General features: G+C 40.3%; 1 protein-coding gene across 1 annotated transcript; it reads left to right on the top strand.

Annotated features, from left to right (window-relative positions):
• The first annotated feature begins 1,214 nt into the window (after window positions 1-1,214).
• On the top strand, window positions 1,215-21,968 carry ANXA11 (annexin A11). The gene is made up of 15 exons (XM_030241059.2): window positions 1,215-1,344; window positions 10,113-10,173; window positions 11,291-11,403; window positions 12,491-12,865; window positions 13,411-13,498; window positions 13,831-13,925; window positions 14,316-14,429; window positions 14,648-14,738; window positions 14,853-14,932; window positions 15,083-15,139; window positions 16,044-16,137; window positions 16,822-16,917; window positions 19,453-19,511; window positions 20,066-20,188; window positions 21,218-21,968. The coding sequence occupies exons 2-15, from the start codon at window positions 10,122-10,124 to the stop codon at window positions 21,275-21,277; spliced, it is 1,497 nt and encodes a 498-aa protein (XP_030096919.1). The 5' UTR covers window positions 1,215-1,344; window positions 10,113-10,121; the 3' UTR covers window positions 21,278-21,968.
• The last annotated feature ends 33 nt before the right edge of the window (window positions 21,969-22,001 follow it).

Raw genomic sequence — 22,001 nt, 5'->3', positions numbered from 1 at the left:
GGCTGTGTGGGGCTTGGCTGCTGGCTGGGGTTAAACCACCTCAGCTATTCTTATATTCAAATATAGCTATTCACCTGCTTTAGACTACTTTAAATGTAGCTGTTTCCCACGAGTGCAGCCTTGGCCTCTACTCTACCAATTAAAATTTTGCTGAGGGAGAGGGAAAAATGGCAATTTCTTTTCTTTAGCTCGGTCATAGCTGTTGTATTTCAATGATGGGCCATTGTGGTATGTGAAAGTTGTACGGAGGAGAAACAGCCCAGGTCCTCCACTGAAAGCTATTGGTGCTTGAACAGGATGCTTTAAGAAGTGTGAACACATCTATCCAAATTAAGTTTCATTCCAAATGAAATTGCCTGTTACAAAGCATACATATTAGAGAAGCAAGTGTTGGAAAAGAGGTTCTGGACCCTGTTCACAAAATTCCCAGCTGCATAGTCAAGTTCATTCCCCACCCAAGTTGTATAATGCTGTGATTCAGTTAGATAATGCTGTGTTTGCTATTTTGATTAGTGTCTTGGCAAAAGAAATATAATTGGAAAATGCTAGCCCTTTTTATTTTTCGTTTTTATTATATTGGTTTTCTCTCTCTAAATGTTTCCATGTGAGCAACTTCATCTTTAAAAAATGCATTTAGGGGGAAAAAAAAGATGTTTATTGAAGACTTCAGCTATTACTGCTTGTGCTAGAAAAGGTCGACACGACAATCTCCTTCCTCTTGATTTTTTGTGGAATTTTACTTAAGGAAAAGTATGTTTTATACAAAATGGGGGTTTTCTGTACCACTGTGTTTGGAAAGCATGTTTTCTGAAGTTTCCTGGTGAGAACAGTCAGGGGTGGTTTGGGGTTTAAATCCGATGTTGTGCTGAACCTTTACAGCCCTCACTTGAACCAGGATTTGGTTTTGCCGTGTCCAGGTCAGCCGGTCCCTGAGGCGACGCTGCGCTCCTGGGGAATGCCCAGGCTGCCCACGTGACGGGCGGAGTTACCTTTCTTACCCCGTGTTTTGTTTTTATACAATGGGGCTCTCGCTGAAGCCGCCTCTTGGTCAAACCTGCCGTGCGGTTTCCACCCGCGGCTGGCGTGGGCTGGTGCGGGGCCTGTCCCCCCTGGGGGGCCGGTGCCTGGGCTGCCCCACCCCCCTCGGGGGCTCACCGCGCCCCGCCACCCGCCGCAGGTTTTGCACCGGCCGGCCCTGGCCCTCCCTCGCACCGAGGCCGCGGCGGGCGGGCGGAGTGAGCCACGGCCGCAGCGGCTCCTCCTCCTGCCGCTCCCCGGCACCGCCCTGCAGCGCCGGCAGCACCTGAGACGGGCGGCGGTAGCGGTGGCTCCACAGGATCTTCGGTAGGCGCGACCCCGCGGCGGGACGGGACGGGGGCGAGGGGCCGGGGCCACTCGGTGCGGCGGAGCCGGGCGGGCCCGCGGGGCTGTGGGCCGGGCCCGTGTCCTGAGGCTACGGGATCCTGGGGCGGCCGGAGCCCGCGGGGTGACAGGCAGCGGCTCAAGGGCTGGCGGGGCGAGCTCAGGGCTTGGGGCAGCTCCGCCGCTGGGAGGAAGCAACGCCTGCTTCCTGGGGAAATGTGTTTTCAGAGGAGAGGGCATGTTTTGCTGTTGCAGTTGTAGTTCGGTCCTTTGCCTGTGTCCGTAGTTTATCTTGAGTTTGTAGTTTTGATGTGTACAGTTGGCAGAAGACAGCAGCCTAAGATGGTAGGCTGGCCATTACGCAGTGCTTTTTTTCCCCTCCCCCTGAAGGCCCCTTTCTCTAAACTGCTCGTAGTGTACTTTACCCTTTCTTATACCATGTGTGCTTCGAATGTCTTTAAGACACTTAAGTGTCTTCAAGCCACTTTAGTTGTCTTAAAACGGAAACCCTTCAAACTCATGTTATGCTGTAGCTCTGTGTGTGACAGAAATATCTCCATATTCAGAAAAGCAGTTCCTTCTTATCCCCATCCTGTTTCTGTAAGGAAGTACTTCTCTAAGGGCAGTAAGGCAGTACTTCTGTGGAATATATTTTTCTTTTTAAATATATTTGTAGTAGTTCCTGGAAGCTTCTTCCTGTTAAGGAGGAGCTGTCGAGAAATAACGTTCTGAAGGGAGTGGCAGAAGCATGGAAGGCATCTCAGCCTAGAACGGGGACCGATGGCGCTGGGGCAGAAGGTGCGGAGGGAAAGCAGACTGGCGAGAGAGAGAAGTGCTGCTGCCGTGGGTTTTGATGAAGGAGCTGATTATGAGGGTTATGCACCTGAAAGCCCAGCTGCTATCGGAGGTGGGAGGTTCATTCCCTGATAGCTCCCCCAGCATACAGTTATTTTCTGTGGAGTGAGTCAGTGCTTTACAGGAACGCCCAGGGTAACGTCAGAAACAATACAAACCCAGTGCAAGTGTATGATTGCTCTAAAGCCTGAGTGTGTGAATGCTTTCCCCATATTTCTATTTCTGTAATTTCCTGTATTTTGAGTTGCTGTAAGAGTCATGTGGACCACTCTCTTCCCACTGATGCAGCAGATAACTTGAACTGAGTATTGCTTATGTGTTTGCTTGTAACCCTCTCCTCAGTACATTTCAGCTGAGTGCCTAATGATTTTATGTCAACAATATTTATGATATTTTTGTTCCTTTCTCTTGCCTGACCTTAGTATAAGGTCAGGGGCCAAAATGTCTGTCTGTACTTAAAATTTCTGGAGTAGCCATCACATTTGTTCATATGATTTGTCACTTCTTTAGCTTATTAATTGTAATCCCCAAAAGTTTTGAATTGTTAGACTGAGAACTTTGTGAAATGTCAAAAGTCACTAAAAATATAAGTGGGATGGAGCTATTTCATGGCGGTGTTTATGTTGTCAGAATTGTAAGGACATAGTGTTAGATAACAACTTAAAATACAAAACTGATCTGCTATAAAAAAATCAAGCCAAGAAGCTTGTCTGATTTGAAGATTACAGGAGATGCTGTTTGCTAGACCTCTAGGAAGTTTTGGAAGGTGGAGCTTCCTAAGGGTCTGTTCAATAGAGATGCATTAATCAGGGCCAAGGTAGAGCCAACCTAATTCTAGTTCTGTAATAGCAATGGAGGTATATATAAAAAAAAAAAAACCTGAAGCTGTGATATAATTGAAAACAGCAGATAGTTTAATTGTGACTACAGAAATAGTAGGGCTTGTGAACAAACTGAAAATTTCATTTATTTTTAGGCAAGCCTCTATATAATAATTTGGAGAAACATCTCTGTTGGCTTCAAATTGTGGTTGGAGGATTCCATTACATTAAATATTCAACTGAGTAATATCACCAATGGTGTTTCTTTGGTGATATTACTCAGCTGAATATTTTCTTTCATAAAATTTCATGCATTTATGTTTACTATCTTGAACCATGTTTATTATTGTATATATTTTTAAAGTGTTTTATGTAAACTGTTGGAAATAAGGACAGGGACTTGTTAGCTGTATGCAGTGTGTTTTGTTTTGAGTTTCTTTTGAAGGTAGCAAAAGACTTTTTAAAGGAAAGGAAAAGGCTGCATGTTTATCTTTCAGTGAGCCAGTGAGTGGCACTTTGACCTCTTTGAAACTTGCGTTGTCCCTTTACTTTTGCCACTTTGAAGGTGGGTGTGGTTGATAAAAATGCTGAATTTCCTTCTCAGTTCCCCAAGCTCGGAAGAATGTAAAGTAGATAAGCAAACCTAAGAGCAGCAATAGGTATTTACTGTGTAGTGCTTCTATTGTTGCTCTGTGCTGCTTCCAGATTTTATCAGCACTCACTAGGCAATCTTGATAAGAGGTTAGATCCTGAATGGGGTAAACCTGGAAATCAGCTATGGGGCAGAGCTGGGACTCAGTGGTGTTCCTTCTAAGAGACAAATCTGTCACATTTCTTGTGTGATCCTTGCTTGGCAGCTAGTTTTTTGTTTGTATGTGTGCAGTTGTATCCATACTGTTCAGCTGTCACAGATGCTGAATGTGGACCAGTGCCAATCGTTAGATAGTGGTAACTGAATAAAACAACCACAGCCCCACCCAGCTCCACCACCTGGCTGTTCCCTGTGCACTGCACTGTCACTGTGCCCTCTGGTCAGTAGCAATGGTCTTGTTTAAGATCTCCAAAGAAAGGGAAACAAGTTCTTCCCAGGTGTGGCCTCCTTTTTTCCCTTATGTGCTGTCTGAGAGAGAATATGCTGTCTTACTTGGTAAGGGAAGGTTAAAAGTAATTTGGAATTCTTGTTTTGGTTTTTTTTTTTCTTTAACTGCAAAGTTGTGGGTGGTGAGGGTTTTTCTTAGGGCGCTGGAGTTTCTTCTCCAGTAGGAGAGGTGGGCTTCCAATTCAGGCTTTTAGATCTTAACTTCTGATGAGCTTAAGAACTGTCAAATACATTAGTTCCATATTAAAGATCCAGATGAGTTTTAATGCTTTTGAAGGTCTCTTTTTTGTGCTAAACTTTACTATAGCAATATGTATGTGAAGTGACACTTGCTATAATTAATTCCTGCACTCCAAAGACCTCTGGCTTGCCTAGAAAAACATGTCTGAGTTTGGACTTTGGCCTAGTAAGTTGCTCTGAATTAAATGTTTAAGTTGCCTAAAGCAGACAGGGTGAATATTACTTTTCTTATTGCTAGAGATAACAACTTTAAGCTTGGGAATTTGCACTTATTCAGTAAACAGTGTACTTATCTATAGTCAAAACAATTGGTTGTTTGCTATGCTTGGCAGTGTTTTAAAAGTACTTGATTTTCTATTAGCTAGGAGAATAAATGCATCTTACAAATGTTAGGATTCAGGGGAAAAAACACTTCTCAGTAGTAAGCTTTGAGGACGAGAGCTTGCTGATCTCAAGTGCAGTCTAGATTTGAAGGCTATAGTCTTGCTTTCTTTTCACATTCCTTGTTTATGGTTGCTTTGAAATATCTGTCTCTCTATCTTACTACTCTAAATTGGTTCTTGAATAATTCTGTTCCTGGAAAGAATTAATCAGCTGAAAATGAATAATTCCTTATAGCCTGCACTAAATGAAGGCTTGTCCATTTGCTCACTGAGGGGCGGTAACCATCCCAGTGTTGCTGGACAGCTGAATGTGTAAGCCTTCCCTGTCCTGAAGTGTGAAAGTCATCACTGTTAAGAAAATGCTGATGACTTTGTACCTCTTGTTCATCTGGGGAGTCCCAAGGCTGTCAGCAGAGAGGCTTTGTGGAAGGTAGGGTATGTCGGTGCAGCTCCTGCCAGTGCGCCCGACTGTGGGAGCTGTCACTTGCACAGCCTGGTGTCAGTCTGGCCCCCTCAGCAGCCCAAACAGCTGCAGACCTCATGGAAACCTTGTGTTGTCCTTTTGTTCCTGGTGCCTGTGCCTATGCGGTGGGGCCACGCCCTGGCTCTGAGCTTCAAGCTCGGGCACAGCGACTAATTAAAAACTGCTGCTGTGAAATGAGCAATCAGATATTTTTTAGTAATTATATTAGGGTGCTGAATACTACACTATTGTTGTAGTTCATGGAGTAATTGGTATTTACATATTCTGACTTGCACTAATGGTATAAAAATTTATTCTTGCATGGTGGAACTTAAAATAGAGGATTATAAATCCCTGAGGCATTAGTCAGTTTAGAACATAGCTCAGACTATTTATAGTATTATTTTTTTTTGCAACAAATGATTCTCTGTGACAAGTTATGAGTTTGAAATAAAACAACCTCATTCCATTACTTCTTCAAACATCTGTTAACCTTAATGTGGTGTTTTTTCTTGCTTGTTTTGTTGTTTGGAAGGTGTCTCTCTGTATTGTCATAAATGTTTTGACTGTGTATTGTATAAATTTGAAAGAGAGTGTTGAAGTGTGCTACAAAAGGAAGCACTTGCATCAGGGCAGAGTAGGGATCCAAAATGAAACTGATCCCTTGGAATTAACTCATGTTTTTGCTGCATATAGATCTTGAAAGTCCATGCAGCTCAACTAATTTCTTTGGATTTTGAAGCCCTGAGTATATGTGTAGAGCTTCTGTCACTGGAAAGGCTACAGGAATGTTCTTAGTAATATTTTTACAGCTCAGTTGTAGCTTATGGGTGTGTCTTCCCATTCAGCTTTTCTTTGATGGACATGGCATCTCTTTCAGTTCTGTTTTGATTAAAGCCTGCAAGTGCTACCTTTGTCACCCCCTTGCCCCAGCAGGTCAAAGTGCTAGATTATTTACTGTCATAAAATAGATTATGATATTGAATTAGAAGGATCACTAAAACTGGCAGAGCTCCAGAGTCATAATACTAGCACGCAATTCAAATGGATAGTTCTTAGAAAAAACGCATATTTGAGTTTGTTTTTGTTCCACCATCTATTCACAGCTGTGAGTTGCTTTGGGCTTTTTGTTAAGGAAGCTTTTTTTGGTAGGAAGTAGATGATGTGTTAATACTCCTTAAATATACCTTGTTGGATGAAGTCCAGTAAAAGTTTGAAAAGGTGAACAATGAATGATAATATCTGTGTAAAAGAGGTTTCCTCATTGTTGGCTGGCATGAATTCAGCCTTGTTAGAAGATAAACCCTTTCTACTAAATTAGATTTTTTTCATAGTGAAAGGAAGGCTAGACAGGAGTCACATACACAGAAGACTTAATGATAAAACAAAATTGCCATACTATTTGTCCATCAGGATGAAAAATACTACAACTGATACAGGAGAGAACAACTTGTATGCTGCAGTGTGTGAGTCAAAGATAAATCTTGCTTAGGCTGGTAAATAGCAGTTAACTGGTTCAGTGCTGTGGTTTGTCCTTGTCTTGGAAAAGCACAGTGCTGGATGCCTGAGCTCATATCTGATGAAAAACTACAGCACATTGTAAATTCTGTTCTGCTGGTTTCACAATCAGGGATCAGTCTCAGAGCAGGTACTGTAATTTATAGCTTCAGGCTGCTTTGTCTACTATATCCTGCTAATTAACCTTGTGGAGGAGTCAAGGACAAGGATTTAACTATACTCGGTGATCCCTGTGAAATGGGCATAATTAAACAAATAATTTTGAACTAATAAATGTTACGGTTTTTCATCATTTTTTGTCCTGAAGTTATTGTACCGTGGCATAGCTGGAGCCTGAACAGCAGCCACTAAATAAATTCCAGGAATGGGTGTGAATGCAGTGGCTGAGCTTATTGCTATTGCACCTTCTAACAGAGCTTTTCTGGCGGCCTTGAAGTTTTTTTCTTTATTTCTGCCATCATGGAATTCGTTGTTTTGCTATAAATTTTACAAGTTGTAGTCCTTTCCTTCTGTACTGTGTCTTACAGAAGCGAATTTTCAAGATGCCTGTTGAAAGTCTGTCACAGATTTAATCTTCTATGAACAGGTCTGTTCCCTCTTAGCTTTGCCAAGCAGCAGGAAAATGCTCAAGGTCCTGAATGGTTTATAGCTTGCAGTATGAAGCATGATAGCAATGTTCACTGTGGGAGTAAAACCTCAGGTCTTTAAATAGAGTTCTGAGGTGGACCTATGGGATTGAATACTGGGAATGGGGAGAAGACCTTGACAGTAGTTGTTCTTTATTTTCCTCTAGGCACTCCCTCTTTCCGTGTGTGGTTTGGTTGGTTGGATTTTTCCCTTGTTCTTATGCACTACATTTTTTTTTTTTTTTTTTGACTGAGCAAACAGAAACCTTGCTGTTCCTGTGTCCTCCCACACAGTGTTTGTACAGCAGGGTGGGTTTCCATATCTTCTGTTCCCTTGCCTGTGTCACCCCTTTGTTATCAGCAGGCAAGTGCTGCTCATCACGAAGAATTTGGATGTAGCAGGAGAACGTGTGGAAGATGAGAGTAGAAGATGAAATAGAGGCTAGGTTGAGGGAATGGTTGGGAAAGGTAACTTTCTGTGTTAATATTCCTAAATTTAGAGTATTGGCAAACAGAGGCTCCAATGAACTGTGGAAAAGGTGGTGATCAGGGAAGTTTCTGAACATGAGAAGTCGGTGTGTTTGCAGCTCTAGTTTGCCTGGAATCAAACCAGTCTGGGAAAATTTCCCCTTGGAAAAGCCCTGGATAAATACAGTGTTCAAAAGAAGCAAGTGGAACATTTTTATAGAAACTAGCACTTTTTTTCAGGTTGCTGAAGTTGCCTGTTTTTTTTCTCAACCTCAGCTTTCAGAGCCAAAAGGCTCTTTTAATCTTGGGGGTTTTTCCAATTTGAAATGAGTGTTCTATATGGGATTAAAAGCAATCAAACAGACTTGTTAAGAAAAACAAAACCTATCCCATTGCTTCTCACCCTCAGAAAAAGGTTTTTTGCCTTTAATTTGTACCTAAAGCTTTATTGAAAAAGACATATTACAATTTTTTGAGTACCCTGTCTTTATTGTATTTAGATGTAAAGCTAAAAAATAACTAAAAATATCATTATGGTTATACCTGAAGAAATAACACTAATTTTGGTGTTGTAATTATCTGTGTATAAAAATGTACACATTGACATTTTGCATGCTAAGAATCTAGATTGTGGGGGCTCTTTGGTTGGTTTTTGAGTGATGTGGTAATAATTGCTCTTTGCTATTTTTCTGTGCTTTATTACGCAAAGCCCAGTTCTGAATTAGAGAAGCTCTGAAGTGTGCCAGGCTGCCTTCTGTTGAGTTTTTATAATGTTATTTTTATTCTGCTGGCCTCTCTGCCCTTTCATGCTCGGGTACTGCCCGGAGGTGGCAGGGTGGGCCTGGGGCTCAGCAGCTCCCGCCTCTGGCAATTGTGGGGCCAGGCATCAGGAGGGAGGAAACTGCCTGCTCGTTTTCCAGCAGCAGAGCGGGAATACGAGTTTTGCGTTTTGTTTCTCGGCCTCGTGAGTTTGGGGTCAGTCTTCCCATGGCTAACAGCAGGCATTGCTTTTCTAATGCTGAGAAGCTGCATTCATGTATTTATTGATTCTGTTAGGTGCTGCATACTGGAGCAGAAGTAAAGTAGGGTTATAACTTTTGGTGTGCTCTGTTCATTGCAGTTTCTGTTAGTTCGTTTCTAGCTCTTTAAATTTAAATGAGTATTGCAGTCCAAACAGTTTTTAAGTAAATTGTAGATTTCCTGATTTTATTTCCTTATTAAAAAAGAAAACCACAAAAAGGTATCTCTCCATTTCAGTGTTGCTGTGCAATAGAGCCATGCAAACCAGAAAGGAACTTAATGTGATCATGCAAAATGAAAACAATTTCACAAGAACAGCACCCCTGCCAACTCAAACCAAATCTAAAACAAAATTCCACAGCTGAAACCCAAAACACAGCAAAACATGCCAGATGCAAAAGGTAGTGCTTTAGGGGAAAGGCCGTGGGGGGGAATGGGATAATTCACACAGCAATTCTAAAAATAGAGTGTGGCTTGTCATTAAAAATAACCTTCAAAAAGTTAACACTCATTATAGATATTTTTCTTCATAGTTACTTTTACCATTCTTACTGGTAGCCGTTCTGTTTAAAATAAGGCCCTTATATTCTGGAAGCCAGTTTTCATTTTGTCCTTCATTTAGCTGTTCTTCCTTTATGACCTCCACTTCTATTTTGGACAGCTAATGACTTTGTGCACTTCTGTGCTGACAGAGGCACTATCCATTTTGAGAGACTCAATTTGTTCTAGTGATCTTATCCTATCAGTAAACCCTTCATATTTTATGGCAATGCTGTAAGCATGAAAATGTATCCCTTCTGCTTCTTACTCTGACCTTGCACTTCTGCAGATGTTTGCATTTAGGTGCCTTCTAACAACTTCTTTTAGTTACTCACTTGAAGATGTAGCTTCTTTGTCAGGTGATTTTCTACTCATCATTGATAAGACAGTTAGGCTGGAAACTTCTGGAGGTTTTAGTGGCGCAATAAAGGAAGCAAGTTCAAGTAGTACATCCCTAACAACATAATAGACTAAGCAATAAGTAGCAACTGCAACAAATGAGAAAAATTGTGTGAGGAGTGACTCTGCAACTGCTTAACTATCTGTTTATTAGTCAGGAAATGGCAAGAGGTTTCTAAGGGAAAAGCTGGGGCAGAGTGTGCAGGTTATGTCTCTACATTTTTGTAACTGGCTATTGCATACATATTGCCTCTTAGTGTTATGTGGTGTAATGAGTGAAGTATTACAGAAAATAACTGTATCACACATACTTTGCAGGTCTTTGCAATGAGTTACCCAGGCTATCCTCCAGCGGGTGGATACCCACCAGCTGCCCCAGGTAAGTTGTTCAGGTGAAGTAAACATTCAATTCAGTGGTGGTCCTATGTGGAGTGGAAACATGGCATAGATGAAGAACAAGAATGGTGAAGGGTTTCCTTGGCTCCCCAGAGCTTTCTGTACTTGTTTGTTAAATCCTGTTTTATCTGGCCTGGGGATTCTGATTTGTCTAATATGTGTGTTCTGCCATATGCTCGTATAGTAATTTCCAGTTTCATTCTCAAATAAAGCACAGAGCATTAGGAGATGGTCTTAACTTGACCAAATCCAATAACTGACAAGGATCAATGTCTGGCTGATACTGAGTCTTCAATGTGGGTAGTGAGACAAATGATTATGGCAAGAAATCATTCATACAACTGACAACCATATCCCCCAAAGAAATAGGAAATTATCCTTAATTCACTATTCTTAGGCAGGTGGTTGTGTACAAAAGGGAAAGGGCTGTTAAAAAGGGTAGCAATTAATAATAACATAAAGCTCATTAAATACTCAACCACTGCTTTGTTATCAAGCTGAATTTTACAGTTGTTAGTGTTGTTGTAAGCTAGAAAGAAAGGACTGGAGTCATGCAGGTATGGTGAAATGTGGCATTAGGCAGGCTAGCTCAGGAAGGAGAAGCAGTGTACAGTGAGAAGCCCAACCAGCCAGGAAGATAAAGCGTATTTCTCAGCAAAATATTCTGTCTAAAGACTATACTGCTGTGTGCTGTACTGCTGGTTTTATGACTTTGGTGCCTGGAAATGTATTATTGTGCTCCATGGACACCTCTCAAATTAGCAGAGTAAGTGGGATCAATAATATCTTCCTACTGGAATATGCAGACAACTGTGTACTTTAGGTGCTCTCAAGTCAAATTATGTTGTTAGCAGTCTTGAGTGTTAACCTTCAATTAGGTTTAGAGTTGTTTTAAGTGAGAACTTACAGATTCAGTGATAACTAAGATGATTAGAAATAACCAGTGAAACTTCTCTTTTTATAATAATTGCAGTGCTCCCCTGCACCTCTTCAGTTGATTTCCCTGGTAGGGTTGAAAATACATTACATTAGAAATTTAAGTAGTGAGAACTTTAAAAAGGTATAGTTTCTTGTTTCAGCACATCTGTGTTTGATTTCAGGTGGCAGTCCTTGGGGTGGTGCTGCCTATCCACCTTCAAATCCACCTCCAATTGGTCTGGAAAATGTGGCTGGCTATGCCAGCCAGTTCAATCCCAGCCACATGGCTGGAATGGTGAGTTTGCTTTCACTTCATGTGTTCTGCAGTGATGTCCTTAAGGGCAAAGTTGTGCTTCTGGGATTGTCACTAAGAGGTTCATCACTGAATTCTGTGCCTTTATGTCTAATCAGTTTAGGTGTTGAGCATTCAATATTGCCTATTGAGGAAAATGGTTTCTGCAAGCCATTTCTTTTTTTAGGAGAACAGAGCACTAGTTAAATGTTGTTAACAGTCTAACTTCAAAAGTTGTGGACATAAAACTAATATAACTTGGCATTTGCTGTGTAGAGGAATTTACATGGGCAAACACAGTCTGGATTTTGCCTATTTACCTGGATTTTGACCAGTCAGAGTAAGGAAAAAGGCTGTATAACGAGCGGTATCAATGATTCGTCCTTGAAAAGAATATGGGATCAACAGTCTCTTACAAACACTGATGTTTAACAGATGGAAGTAAAAACCTTTTACATTGGAAACATTTACATCTTCTTCAGTCAATGTGATTTTTTTTTTCATAGAGCAGAAGTGAGTGACACTTCTGACAACTTTAATCTTCAGAAATCTGTTATGCTGCATAAGGAGTGCAGTTTGTAGGAAGATATTTGCATCATACATGTTTTTCTGAGGCAGTGATAAATTAAGGGATTTGGCAGCCAGCAGGCAAATTAAACAACAAGCTATCTAGGATGCATGAGCCTATATCTACAGCAGCTAGTGGTTTCTATCTAGAAGAGGGGTTTCAGTAATAAGATGTCGATGTGGAGTGGAATATCTTAATTTTAGTTTATGCAGAAGTCTTTCCAAATGTAGTCCAGGAACTCCTGCTAGTTCTAAACTACTAACACATCGTAAAGCAGCCAAAGGTTGCTTAAAGTCCTTGCATCCAGGTGCAACCTTTCAATCACACAAGGCAGCCATGGGCAAAGAAAGGATTATTTGGTGTAAAGTTTTAGGCCGGTTTTTCCATCCTGCTTGCTATCTTTTGCAGATAAAGAGCTATCTGTCTGTTGGTGGGGAGGGAGGTTGTATTGTATTAAGCATGTTGCTGAAACTCAGCTGTTGGTGCTCCTTCTTGTCTCTTGTTTTATTGCTGTCATTGCAGGCATCCAACCTGGCAGGAACCTTTGGAGGGACAAATGTACCACAAAGCATGTATCCTTCCACACCTGGGGGTTATCCACCAGTTCCTCCAGGTGGCTTTGGGCAACCCCCACCAGGACAGCAGCCCTCGTACGGAGGGTATCCTCCACCTGGAGGAAATCCCCCGTCCGGAATGCCACCTTACCCGGGATACGCGGGCGGCCCCGTGCCAGGCCAGCCCACACCACCGCCTGGGCAGCAGCCTATGAGCTATCCTGGACTTCCAGCAACTCACCCAGGGCAGCAGCCCATGCCAAGTTATCCAGCAGGTCCAGCTGTGAACCCATCTATGCCCTCTTACTCAGGAGCTACAGGGCCTGCAGTCACTCCTGTAACAGTAAGAGCATTCAGTGCTTTTCTTTTGAGGTGTGACTGTATATATGTTCCTTTGCATTTTCTTGTGTGTATTAGTGTAAACTAATCACAAAATGGAAAAGAAAGTTATGAAAAGAAGTTTGAGTAAAGAGAGAGATGGAACCTTTCCAAATGCAAGCACTATAGGCTTATATAGTCTTGAAACAAATTATGTTTTGCCATGGTATCCAAGAAAAAAGGTTTTATATTAATTCAAATTATTTAATCATGCTTTTCCTAACTTTAGCAAGTATTTCCAGTTGCATATACAGTACCATCAAACTTTAATAAATTGGAAAGCAGATTTAATGTCAGCAAACCTTGATCTTGCATTTTCTTGTAATTTGTGTCTAGAAATTAAAAAATTGCTTAAGGCAGGGTTGGTTTGAGTTTTCTCTATTACTTTTCTCACAAAAAGAAATCTGATAAGTGATCATCTTTCTTAAGTAGTAAACCACAGTGTTTCACTATTTGACGCTAATATGCTGTTAACACTACTGTTATTTAACACTATTGATCTCATTTTAGCACAGAAACCGAGGTACAATCACTGATGCACCGGGCTTTGACCCTCTGAAGGATGCAGAAGTCTTAAGGAAGGCCATGAAAGGATTCGGTGAGCAGTCTGAGGATTTAGATTTCAGTTAAAAGTAGAATTGTGTCTCCATTCAGCACTGATGTTTTTCTATTGCTGTGTGTGTACTGAGTCCTTGGTTATCAGAAATATTACTGGAAGTTCATGTGGGCATAAACAATATAATGAGTTTGGTTTAGGTTTTCTTTGTATTCTTACTGTGTTTGTGAGCTTGAAGTTCTGTGGTTGTACACAAGAATAGATACTGTAGATGAATTCAAGGCATTCATGTCCTTCTACTGGGTTTAGAACAGGATGAAATAAAGACAGAAAGCTAAATCCTCACTCATTCTGTGGTGTCTGTGCATGTACAGGAACTGATGAGCAGGCGATCATCGATTGTCTTGGAAGTCGTTCAAACAAGCAACGGCAGCAGATAATCCTGTCCTTCAAAACAGCTTATGGAAAGGTAAGTACATTGTGAGAAATGAGAGCCTATTTCCCTTCAGTGGCAGTCAGAAGACTAAATGGTGGGAAAGAGAGATTGGAAGGTGTATTAGGGGAAGATGGTTCTTAAGTAATAGCCAGTTCAGAGTTCTACTTTTTACCCTCACTTGGCTTCTTCATGCAGTGTGGCAGATGAAACATGTAAAGCAGTTTCTATGCTGAATGGACCTTGATGGCCTCAATGTACACATACCATTATGCTGGTTTTAGTGTTAAGTGGAATAGCTTTACTTTGAAAATACATTACTGGTGCTTATACATAAAGAATTCTTAGTAAAAGGCATATTTTTGGTGCTTGCTTTTGTCAAGTTTGGTCTTTATGCATTTTTTCCTTGTTTTTCCTTCTCATTAGGATTTGATAAAGGATCTCAAGTCTGAGCTCTCAGGTAACTTTGAGAGGACAATCTTGGCAATGATGAAGACACCTGTCATGTTTGATGCTTATGAAATCAAGGAAGCTATAAAGGTGTGTGTAGGAGATAGAAATTTATAGCCCAGAGAAAATAGTTGAGCTGATAAAATACTTGGTTGCCATTTCAAAGTTGGGATTTATTTGGGAGTACTTGCTTTGACTTCTTATACAAGGTTATATTCTGAATTTTTTCCTATATAGTTTTGTTACATTTCTTTGTACTAGGTTGTAGAAATCAAGAATCTGAACTGTTTCTCCTTTGTTTGTTTTAGGGTGTTGGCACAGATGAAAATTGTCTCATTGAAATCTTAGCTTCCCGCAGTAATGAGCATATTCAGGAACTCAACAGGGTCTATAAAGCAGGTTTGATCTGTCGCATCAAAATTTTCTTCCTTTTTTTACTCAGTCACTGACTGATAGTAAGAATTTAGGAAATGAGCAGGGTTGTATGAGGATTCATGACTATCTCTTTTCCAGAATATAAGAAAACTCTGGAGGAAGCAATAAAAAGTGACACGTCTGGACACTTTCAGAGGCTTTTAATTTCACTTGCTCAGGTATTTGCCTGCTGAGATTTTGGAATTTGTTGTGTGTTTGTAGGTGCTATGGATTTTGTTTGGTTTGGTTTTGGTTTTTTTTTTTTATTAAAAAAAAGGTAGTCCATCAAAGCCCACCAGTAACACTTCTGGATTTTCTAATTCTTTCAGGGAAACAGAGATGAAAGTACAAATGTTGACATGTCTGTTGTCCAAAGAGATGTACAGGTCAGTAGAAATGCTTCATTGTTTCTAAGTATAGTCAACTCAATATGCTGAAATTTGGCTGTGTAGATTCTACTTACTGTTAGTTTTGAACACCTTGTGACAACTTCTGATGCCGTGCCTATCTTTGAGTGGATGGAAGAGTTATAAAAACCTGTGACAGAGCATTAGAGCCATATAGGTGCAATACAGAGATGAAGCTCTTGGGAGTACAGTCCATAGGATATTTTACCTCTCATTCTGTCAGGTCTTTGGCTTTTCCAAGTTTGGATTGTGCTGCTTTCTGGGGAAATTGTCCAAAGAGATTTGAGGGGGTAGGTGTGCGGATTAAATTTTAAACTATTCAACACCTGCTTTAGCCTTTGCGTGTTGTTTAAGGAAGTCTGGAGTTTTGCAGCAAATAAGGCACTTGGACTTTGTAATGCTTGCCCCATTTCTTTTTCTGTGTGTTCCATTTCACTACATAGCAAAGGGAAAATCTGGACTGTTTTAGCCATACTAGTGTCAATTAAATAGTAATGTCATTAGCTTTCTACATAGTGTGCCTTAGCCAAAACACAAGAACGTCCCAGAGCACACCTAGAATTGTGGAAGAAAAGGTAGATGTAAGAACTGTTAGGAAGAACAATTTTCAGGTATTTCTTGAGCCATGTCCCCTCCTTTAGTAATCTGGAGCTCTTGTGTTGGAGCACTTCTGCATCAGCAAGCTAGGAAGACTGCAAGCATAGCATAGGAAGGTTAGAACTAGTTGCTATTTATTGCTTGCTCCTGTTTTGCAGTAGTTAGTACATAGGCTAAGAAATAAGTATAAAAGGTGGGGAGGCTGCAAGGAAGCAAATCTGTAATTCAGCTGTTTAGCCTGACTACTTTTCTGAGTAATGAAATGTGAGTTCTCTTGTGTGCTCAGGAGTTGTATGCGGCTGGAGAGAACCGTCTAGGAACTGACGAATCCAAGTTCAATGCCATTCTGTGTGCAAGAAGCAGGGCCCATCTTAGAGCAGGTAATGATGTCCTGTGTAAACTGTAACTTGTTTCTGTTGTGTGTAATGATAAAAATGTACAGCAGTGCTCTCTGCCTGAATTTCCTCCATCTGTAAAATGAGCCAAACAAGATACCAATGAAAAGCAGGGTGTATTCTGCTGAGGAAAAGCAAGAGTCACCTTTCTTAGATATCAGAGCAGGTAGAGGCCATACTGGTTCAAATGATCCTCTGATGAAAGAATAGAAAAACTAGAATTGTTTTACTGTGCAAGGCACTTAAAATCCTTCCCCTTTTACTTGCTAATGTAAGGTTCTACATCAGTCTGTTGTGGTGGAAATGTTTTAGTAACTACATAGAACTTTCACATTGTGCTATTGGGGTGCGAGGTACTTTTATGAAGGAAAGGGGTGTGTATGAGAACCTCAGTATTTTCTTCTTAACTTCATTGGGACCCAGAGCTTTCCTAAAATAATTGCTGTGCTTTCTTGGTCCAGCCCTTGAATGAAAAGGACACATCTAGGCAAGCTAGAAGGAGCGTTATAACGTGTAAATGGTTGATAACACAGTATTAATCCTTGAGATGTTCAAACTAGTGTGAGTACGCTGTAGTGTCCAGCTGAGAATGCACTGAAATGCAGCCATCCAGCACATTCCAGTGCCACCTCTTGCTGTGGAACTGGAATCTTTCTTTTCCATTTGCAGTCTTCAGCGAGTACCAGAGGATGTGTAACCGGGACATCGAAAGCAGCATATGCCGTGAGATGTCTGGAGACCTGGAGATGGGCATGCTGGCAGTAGGTATGTGCCACCTTAGCAAGTTCATTCCTGCTATTCCATTACAGCTGGCTCAGGTGGGGCCTCTGACTTCAGCTAAAGGTGTTCTTGTTAGTGGTAATTCCAGTTTTCTGCTTGTTATGTTGAGCTTTCTGTGAAGTCATTTGTGATTAGTAAAGTGGGGCATTTAATTCACCTCAGAATGACAGATGAAGCTTTTTTATTTCAGTCAACTGCAGAATTTAAATTTTACATGTTAAAATGGGGAGAGAATTATTAACTATAATTGACACTGTTTTAAGAAGTGAATTTTACCAAGTCCTGGGTTAGTGAGAATGGAGTATTTGGACAATTTTGGAAATCATTAATTAAAATGCAGGCATTAACTCTAATTAGTTACTTCTACCTCTGTTTAGTAGAAAGAAAACTTAAATTTCATTGCAAAGGAGTTTTTTTCTCACCTTTACTGTGGCTACAGTTTTATTAAATCATAGTTTTGAATTGCTCCCAGTACTTCTGAGGAGTGGAAACTCTTATCTCAGGTCTATTGTCTCTTCAGAAGCAGTAATTTGTTTCCATTAGGTTGGGACAGGGCTTCAAGTTGTTGTGCAGAAGTTTTATTTAAAATGCTTTATTATAGATATAACTGTGAACCACTTTCCTGTCTTTTTTCTTTACATCTCAATTTCTTTTTCAGTTTATTACTGTAAATATACTGTAGTATCTAGAGCTCCTGCTTTGAAAGTGTTGTGCTTTGGTTTTTGATATGGTAGTAATGTAACCAAACCCAAAAACTCCTACCAAAATAGGAAAAATGAACTTTGCCTCACTTGGAAATGAGATAGAAGATATTTGGTTCAACCACAACAAATTTTTTTCGCTATAGTTTCTAACAAAATCTTGGCAAAATGAAAATCAACTTTAAAAGCCTCATTTTTTCACTCCTGTCTTGTGCATGTGTGAACTCTGTAACTGCTGTTCTTATTCTACTTGGCCATGTTGTCATTGTACTGATCTTTTAATGACACAAACTGGATCTAGCTCATTGTGTCTGATTGTTTTGCAAATCTTTTCCAGGATTCAGACTTTGTCACCTCAGAAACTATTGTTAGAAAACCAAGCTTAGGGTAAAGACATTTCTCTGTTTGTAGAAAAATACTGCCCTGGTAAAAAAACTGCTCAGCATTTAGAAGGCATTTGACTTCATGGAGCTTCATAGTGACTTGACAGGTCTCCCTGTAGATCCAGATTCAAAACTGAGACTGTAGCTGGCAGACAAGTCAATAGCCTTTTGATCAAGGCTTGTCCTTAATATTCACTGAATAACTCCCTTTATTAAATAGATTCTGTGGGGTTTTTTATTTATATGTATATACACATGTATCTATATCAGTAAATTATATTAATGTCATTTGTTCTGTGGACCTTACATGCAGGAAAAAAGGGGTTTCTAATTGAAAATATTTAATTTTGCTTTCTTTAAAGCTTTCTGGATTGTACAGCTGGTAACTTACATCAATATCTTTAAACATCTTAGAACGCAGGTGTGTTGTGTTAGCTAAGTAGAGTGATACAGAAACATGCATTTCATTTTGTCATATTTTTGAATAGCATTGTACATATCATTGACAGTTTTGTGGTGAACTGCTATATCTCATCTACATTTTCCTACTGAGAAAAGTACTTCTTATACTGAATGTGTTGTATGAAAAACATGTCTGGGTTTACACCTTTAGTTCTGTATTGATTCTGTGTGACTGATTTTGATGCCTTATTGTGCTATTAAATGTCAAGTGTGGTCTGTTTCCTCTGTAGTTTGCCACTGTTTGCATGATTGTTTACTTGTAACAATGTTGCATCAATATATAGATTTTAATTCTGATCAGTGATGGAGGATTCTTTAATTTTCCTGATTAATTTCATTATCCTGACAGTAATTTGACTTAGATTTTGCTCTTTCAGATTTCTGATTAACTATGCCAATTAAATATACCATCCAGTCATTACTAAATGAGCATGTTAAAATTTTTTCAGGAGTCCTGATGAACTTTGTGGCTAATTAAGACTTTAAAATAAGAGTTGTGATGACTCACCCTTTAGAAGAAGGAACCACCTAAGATTCTCTGCTATCATATATGGTTTCCTAATTTGTACTAGGGCAGGACTTGAATTTGTCACACCTTGCAGATGCATACCACTACCTATGTATTACTTCAAGTCTTCTGCCCCCTCCTCATCCCCTCTTTTCCCTTCATACACAAGAATCTGGTCATTAAAATTCAAAAGTTCATTGTGGCTGCTTCACACTAGATGGTTTCTAGTGACAGAAGTGTTTGCTTTGAGCCATGCAGTGTAGGTTTTTTAACTGTATTGCAGCTACTGTTTGGATTAAAAATAATTTCAGTGACTAATGGAAGGAGAAAGCTGTGTTGTATCAAGTGTATGTTTATGTAAAATTCAAGCATGTGACTATGTCGGATAAACTCAAAAAATTACTGACTTCTGATTGAGGAGGAATGCCTTATTTCTGTAATCATGTTCCTCTGTTCCTTTTTGCAGTTAAGTGTCTCAAGAACACACCAGCTTTTTTTGCAGAGAGATTACATAAAGCAATGAAGGTAGGTGTCTGTGACAAGTTACATAAACTTGTAGTGTGGAATTTTCTTAAATGCTTGTACAGCTCTTGGGAAGGAACTGTGCAGCTGAAGGGATTACACTTTTCAGTGGGCAGATGACTAACAGTCATGATGCAGTCATGATTATGAAAGGCTGGAAAAATCTAGCTAATTTGATCCAACTTAACAGAGCAATGAATACAACCGTGCATTAAACAATAATCTTCACTTGGTGAAACACAAATATGCTTAAAACTCATTGAAATTGATATTTTTAAAGTAGGGAATTCTAGCAGAAATAAATAAGCCATTTAACTCACCAAATTTTCCAGACCCCCTGTATCTCTGTCAATCCCCCTTCTTTTTTTGAGCTGTTCTTGTGCAGAGAAATGAGTGTCGTACCACTACATTTAATTTATTTTAGCATGATAGGCTAAATTCTGTTTAACAGCTTATTAAGTCAGTGGGGTTTTGCTAGTTAACAGGCATTTTATTTTTTTCCTGATGCTATATTATCCACTTTCCAGTACATTATACTGCTGCTTTGTTTGTTTCAGGGAGCAGGAACCAAGGACAGGACACTGATCCGGATCATGGTATCACGCAGCGAGGTTGACCTGCTGGACATACGTGCAGAGTACAAGCGGATGTATGGCAGATCCCTCTACACAGACATCACTGTAAGCCCTGGAGACCTTCCCTGCCCTGCTATGACACCCCTTACACTGGCAGAGCACTGGTCCTTGTGCTGAACAGCTGTTACCTGCACTGAGTGTGGCTGGCTGTGTTGGGTTGCTGCATTTGCTAGGAGCATGGAGGCTGAGGGCCAGAGGATGGAGAGCACTTGGGCTTGCATGGAGCCTTGATGAACTAGAGATAGGGAAGAAGCTAACAGGCAAGGAAGGAATGGGAAATTGGTCCAGAGGGGCCCCTCTGGACCAGTCTCCTTACACGATCTTGTGGGAACCATTCAGTCCTCCAGTTTAGCAACAGTGACGCTCTACTTCATTTGTTTGTTGGAAGACTATAAAGCTTCTAAAAATCTAAAGAATTGCCTCCTCTTTCTCTGGAAAGTACAAGACTCTGTAAATAGACTAAACTTCAGATTCTTTAGCAGTTGATCCACCTTCCTATTGCTATTAAGGGCTGTACCAACAGCCCAGAGGATGCCTGGCCACTGGTAGGGTAATAAGAACTGGAGGAGAGTGAGTGGTGCCACTTTTATTTACCTTGCAATGAGGGTGCCAAACCTGTTAAGCCCCTCTTTATTCCTTCTGCTGTGGACACTGAAGGGCTGTAACTTGGTAGTGTTTGGAAAGAATCCTGTAGAGATTCTGGAGGATAGCATGTTCCAAGTGTTACTTCTACCGTAGTTGCATGCCCTGTGACCACCAATGTATGAGTAAAAAGCAGTGAGACATTGGTGAAAAAGCTCTGTATTGCTTCTTCCCCCTGTTCCTCTTTTGATCTGGCATTATAATTTGTCATCTAGAAGCAGAACAGGCCATATCTATTTAATGGACTGAATTTGGTCAAAACTTGGCTTCAGTGAATACGGGGTGTGCATATCCGCATATGTAAGCTCTGCTGCTTATTTCGGTAAAAGTAGAGCCAAAAATGTCCCTGGAAAGGAAGCTCTTAGTTTTTCAGCTGCAGCTTCACCTCTTTTGGTTGTTCTTCAACTTTTCTTTTTCTGGGTTCCTTTTCAGGGTGATACTTCAGGAGACTACCGGAAAATCCTACTCAAGTTGTGTGGTGGAAATGACTAAATGGAGCATTGAGCTTTTCTTAAAAAAGCGGCTCTTTTCACATACTTGCTGCAGAGCATCTTTTTTTCTCCATAAGTAAATATGTAACAACCTGTTTGTTCTAAAGCAATTGCATTTTAAAAGATAATACTGCATATATCTTCAGTTCAAAAGTAGTAGGTAATAAATGCCCCCCCCCCCCCCCAAAATACCAAGCTTAAGTGCCATCTGCTCAGGATTCTGTATAGTACCCTCAGCAATCCGTGAATGATCATTATTTCTTTTCTGCTTATATCATGTTGAAATAATGTTTAATGAAAAAAAAAATCACAGTTGTATGATTTTAAGGGTGTTCTTTTGTATAAACATTGAGTGCCATTTAAATGCAAGTTTTATATCTGTTGTATGCAGAGTTGGTTTTGGGCTAGCCCACTTCCCATTATGTGGAGATCGCAGCCTTGAGGTTTTGTGTCTAGTTAAGGCTGTTTTAAAGAAGTTTTGTCAAGTTCTGTTTTTTACCTTGATTCTTTTCAAGGAAGGTATGTTCTACATTTCATTCTTGCTAAGGCAGACTGTCACAAGGCAGGAGTAATGTTGACAGTAGTAAAGATTCTGTCATTCATGTTTAAAGGTTTTGGATTGTGCCTTAAATATATATATGTATGTATGTACGTAAGAAGAGGTTATGAAATTAAAGCTAAGTCTTTGCAGACTGTGCCTTTTGGTGTCATATTGATGTATGTGA

This window comes from Serinus canaria, chromosome 6, assembly GCF_022539315.1.
Source record: "Serinus canaria isolate serCan28SL12 chromosome 6, serCan2020, whole genome shotgun sequence".
Classification (NCBI taxonomy): Eukaryota; Metazoa; Chordata; class Aves; order Passeriformes; family Fringillidae; genus Serinus; species Serinus canaria.
This window is presented reverse-complemented; position numbering and strand designations above follow the sequence as displayed.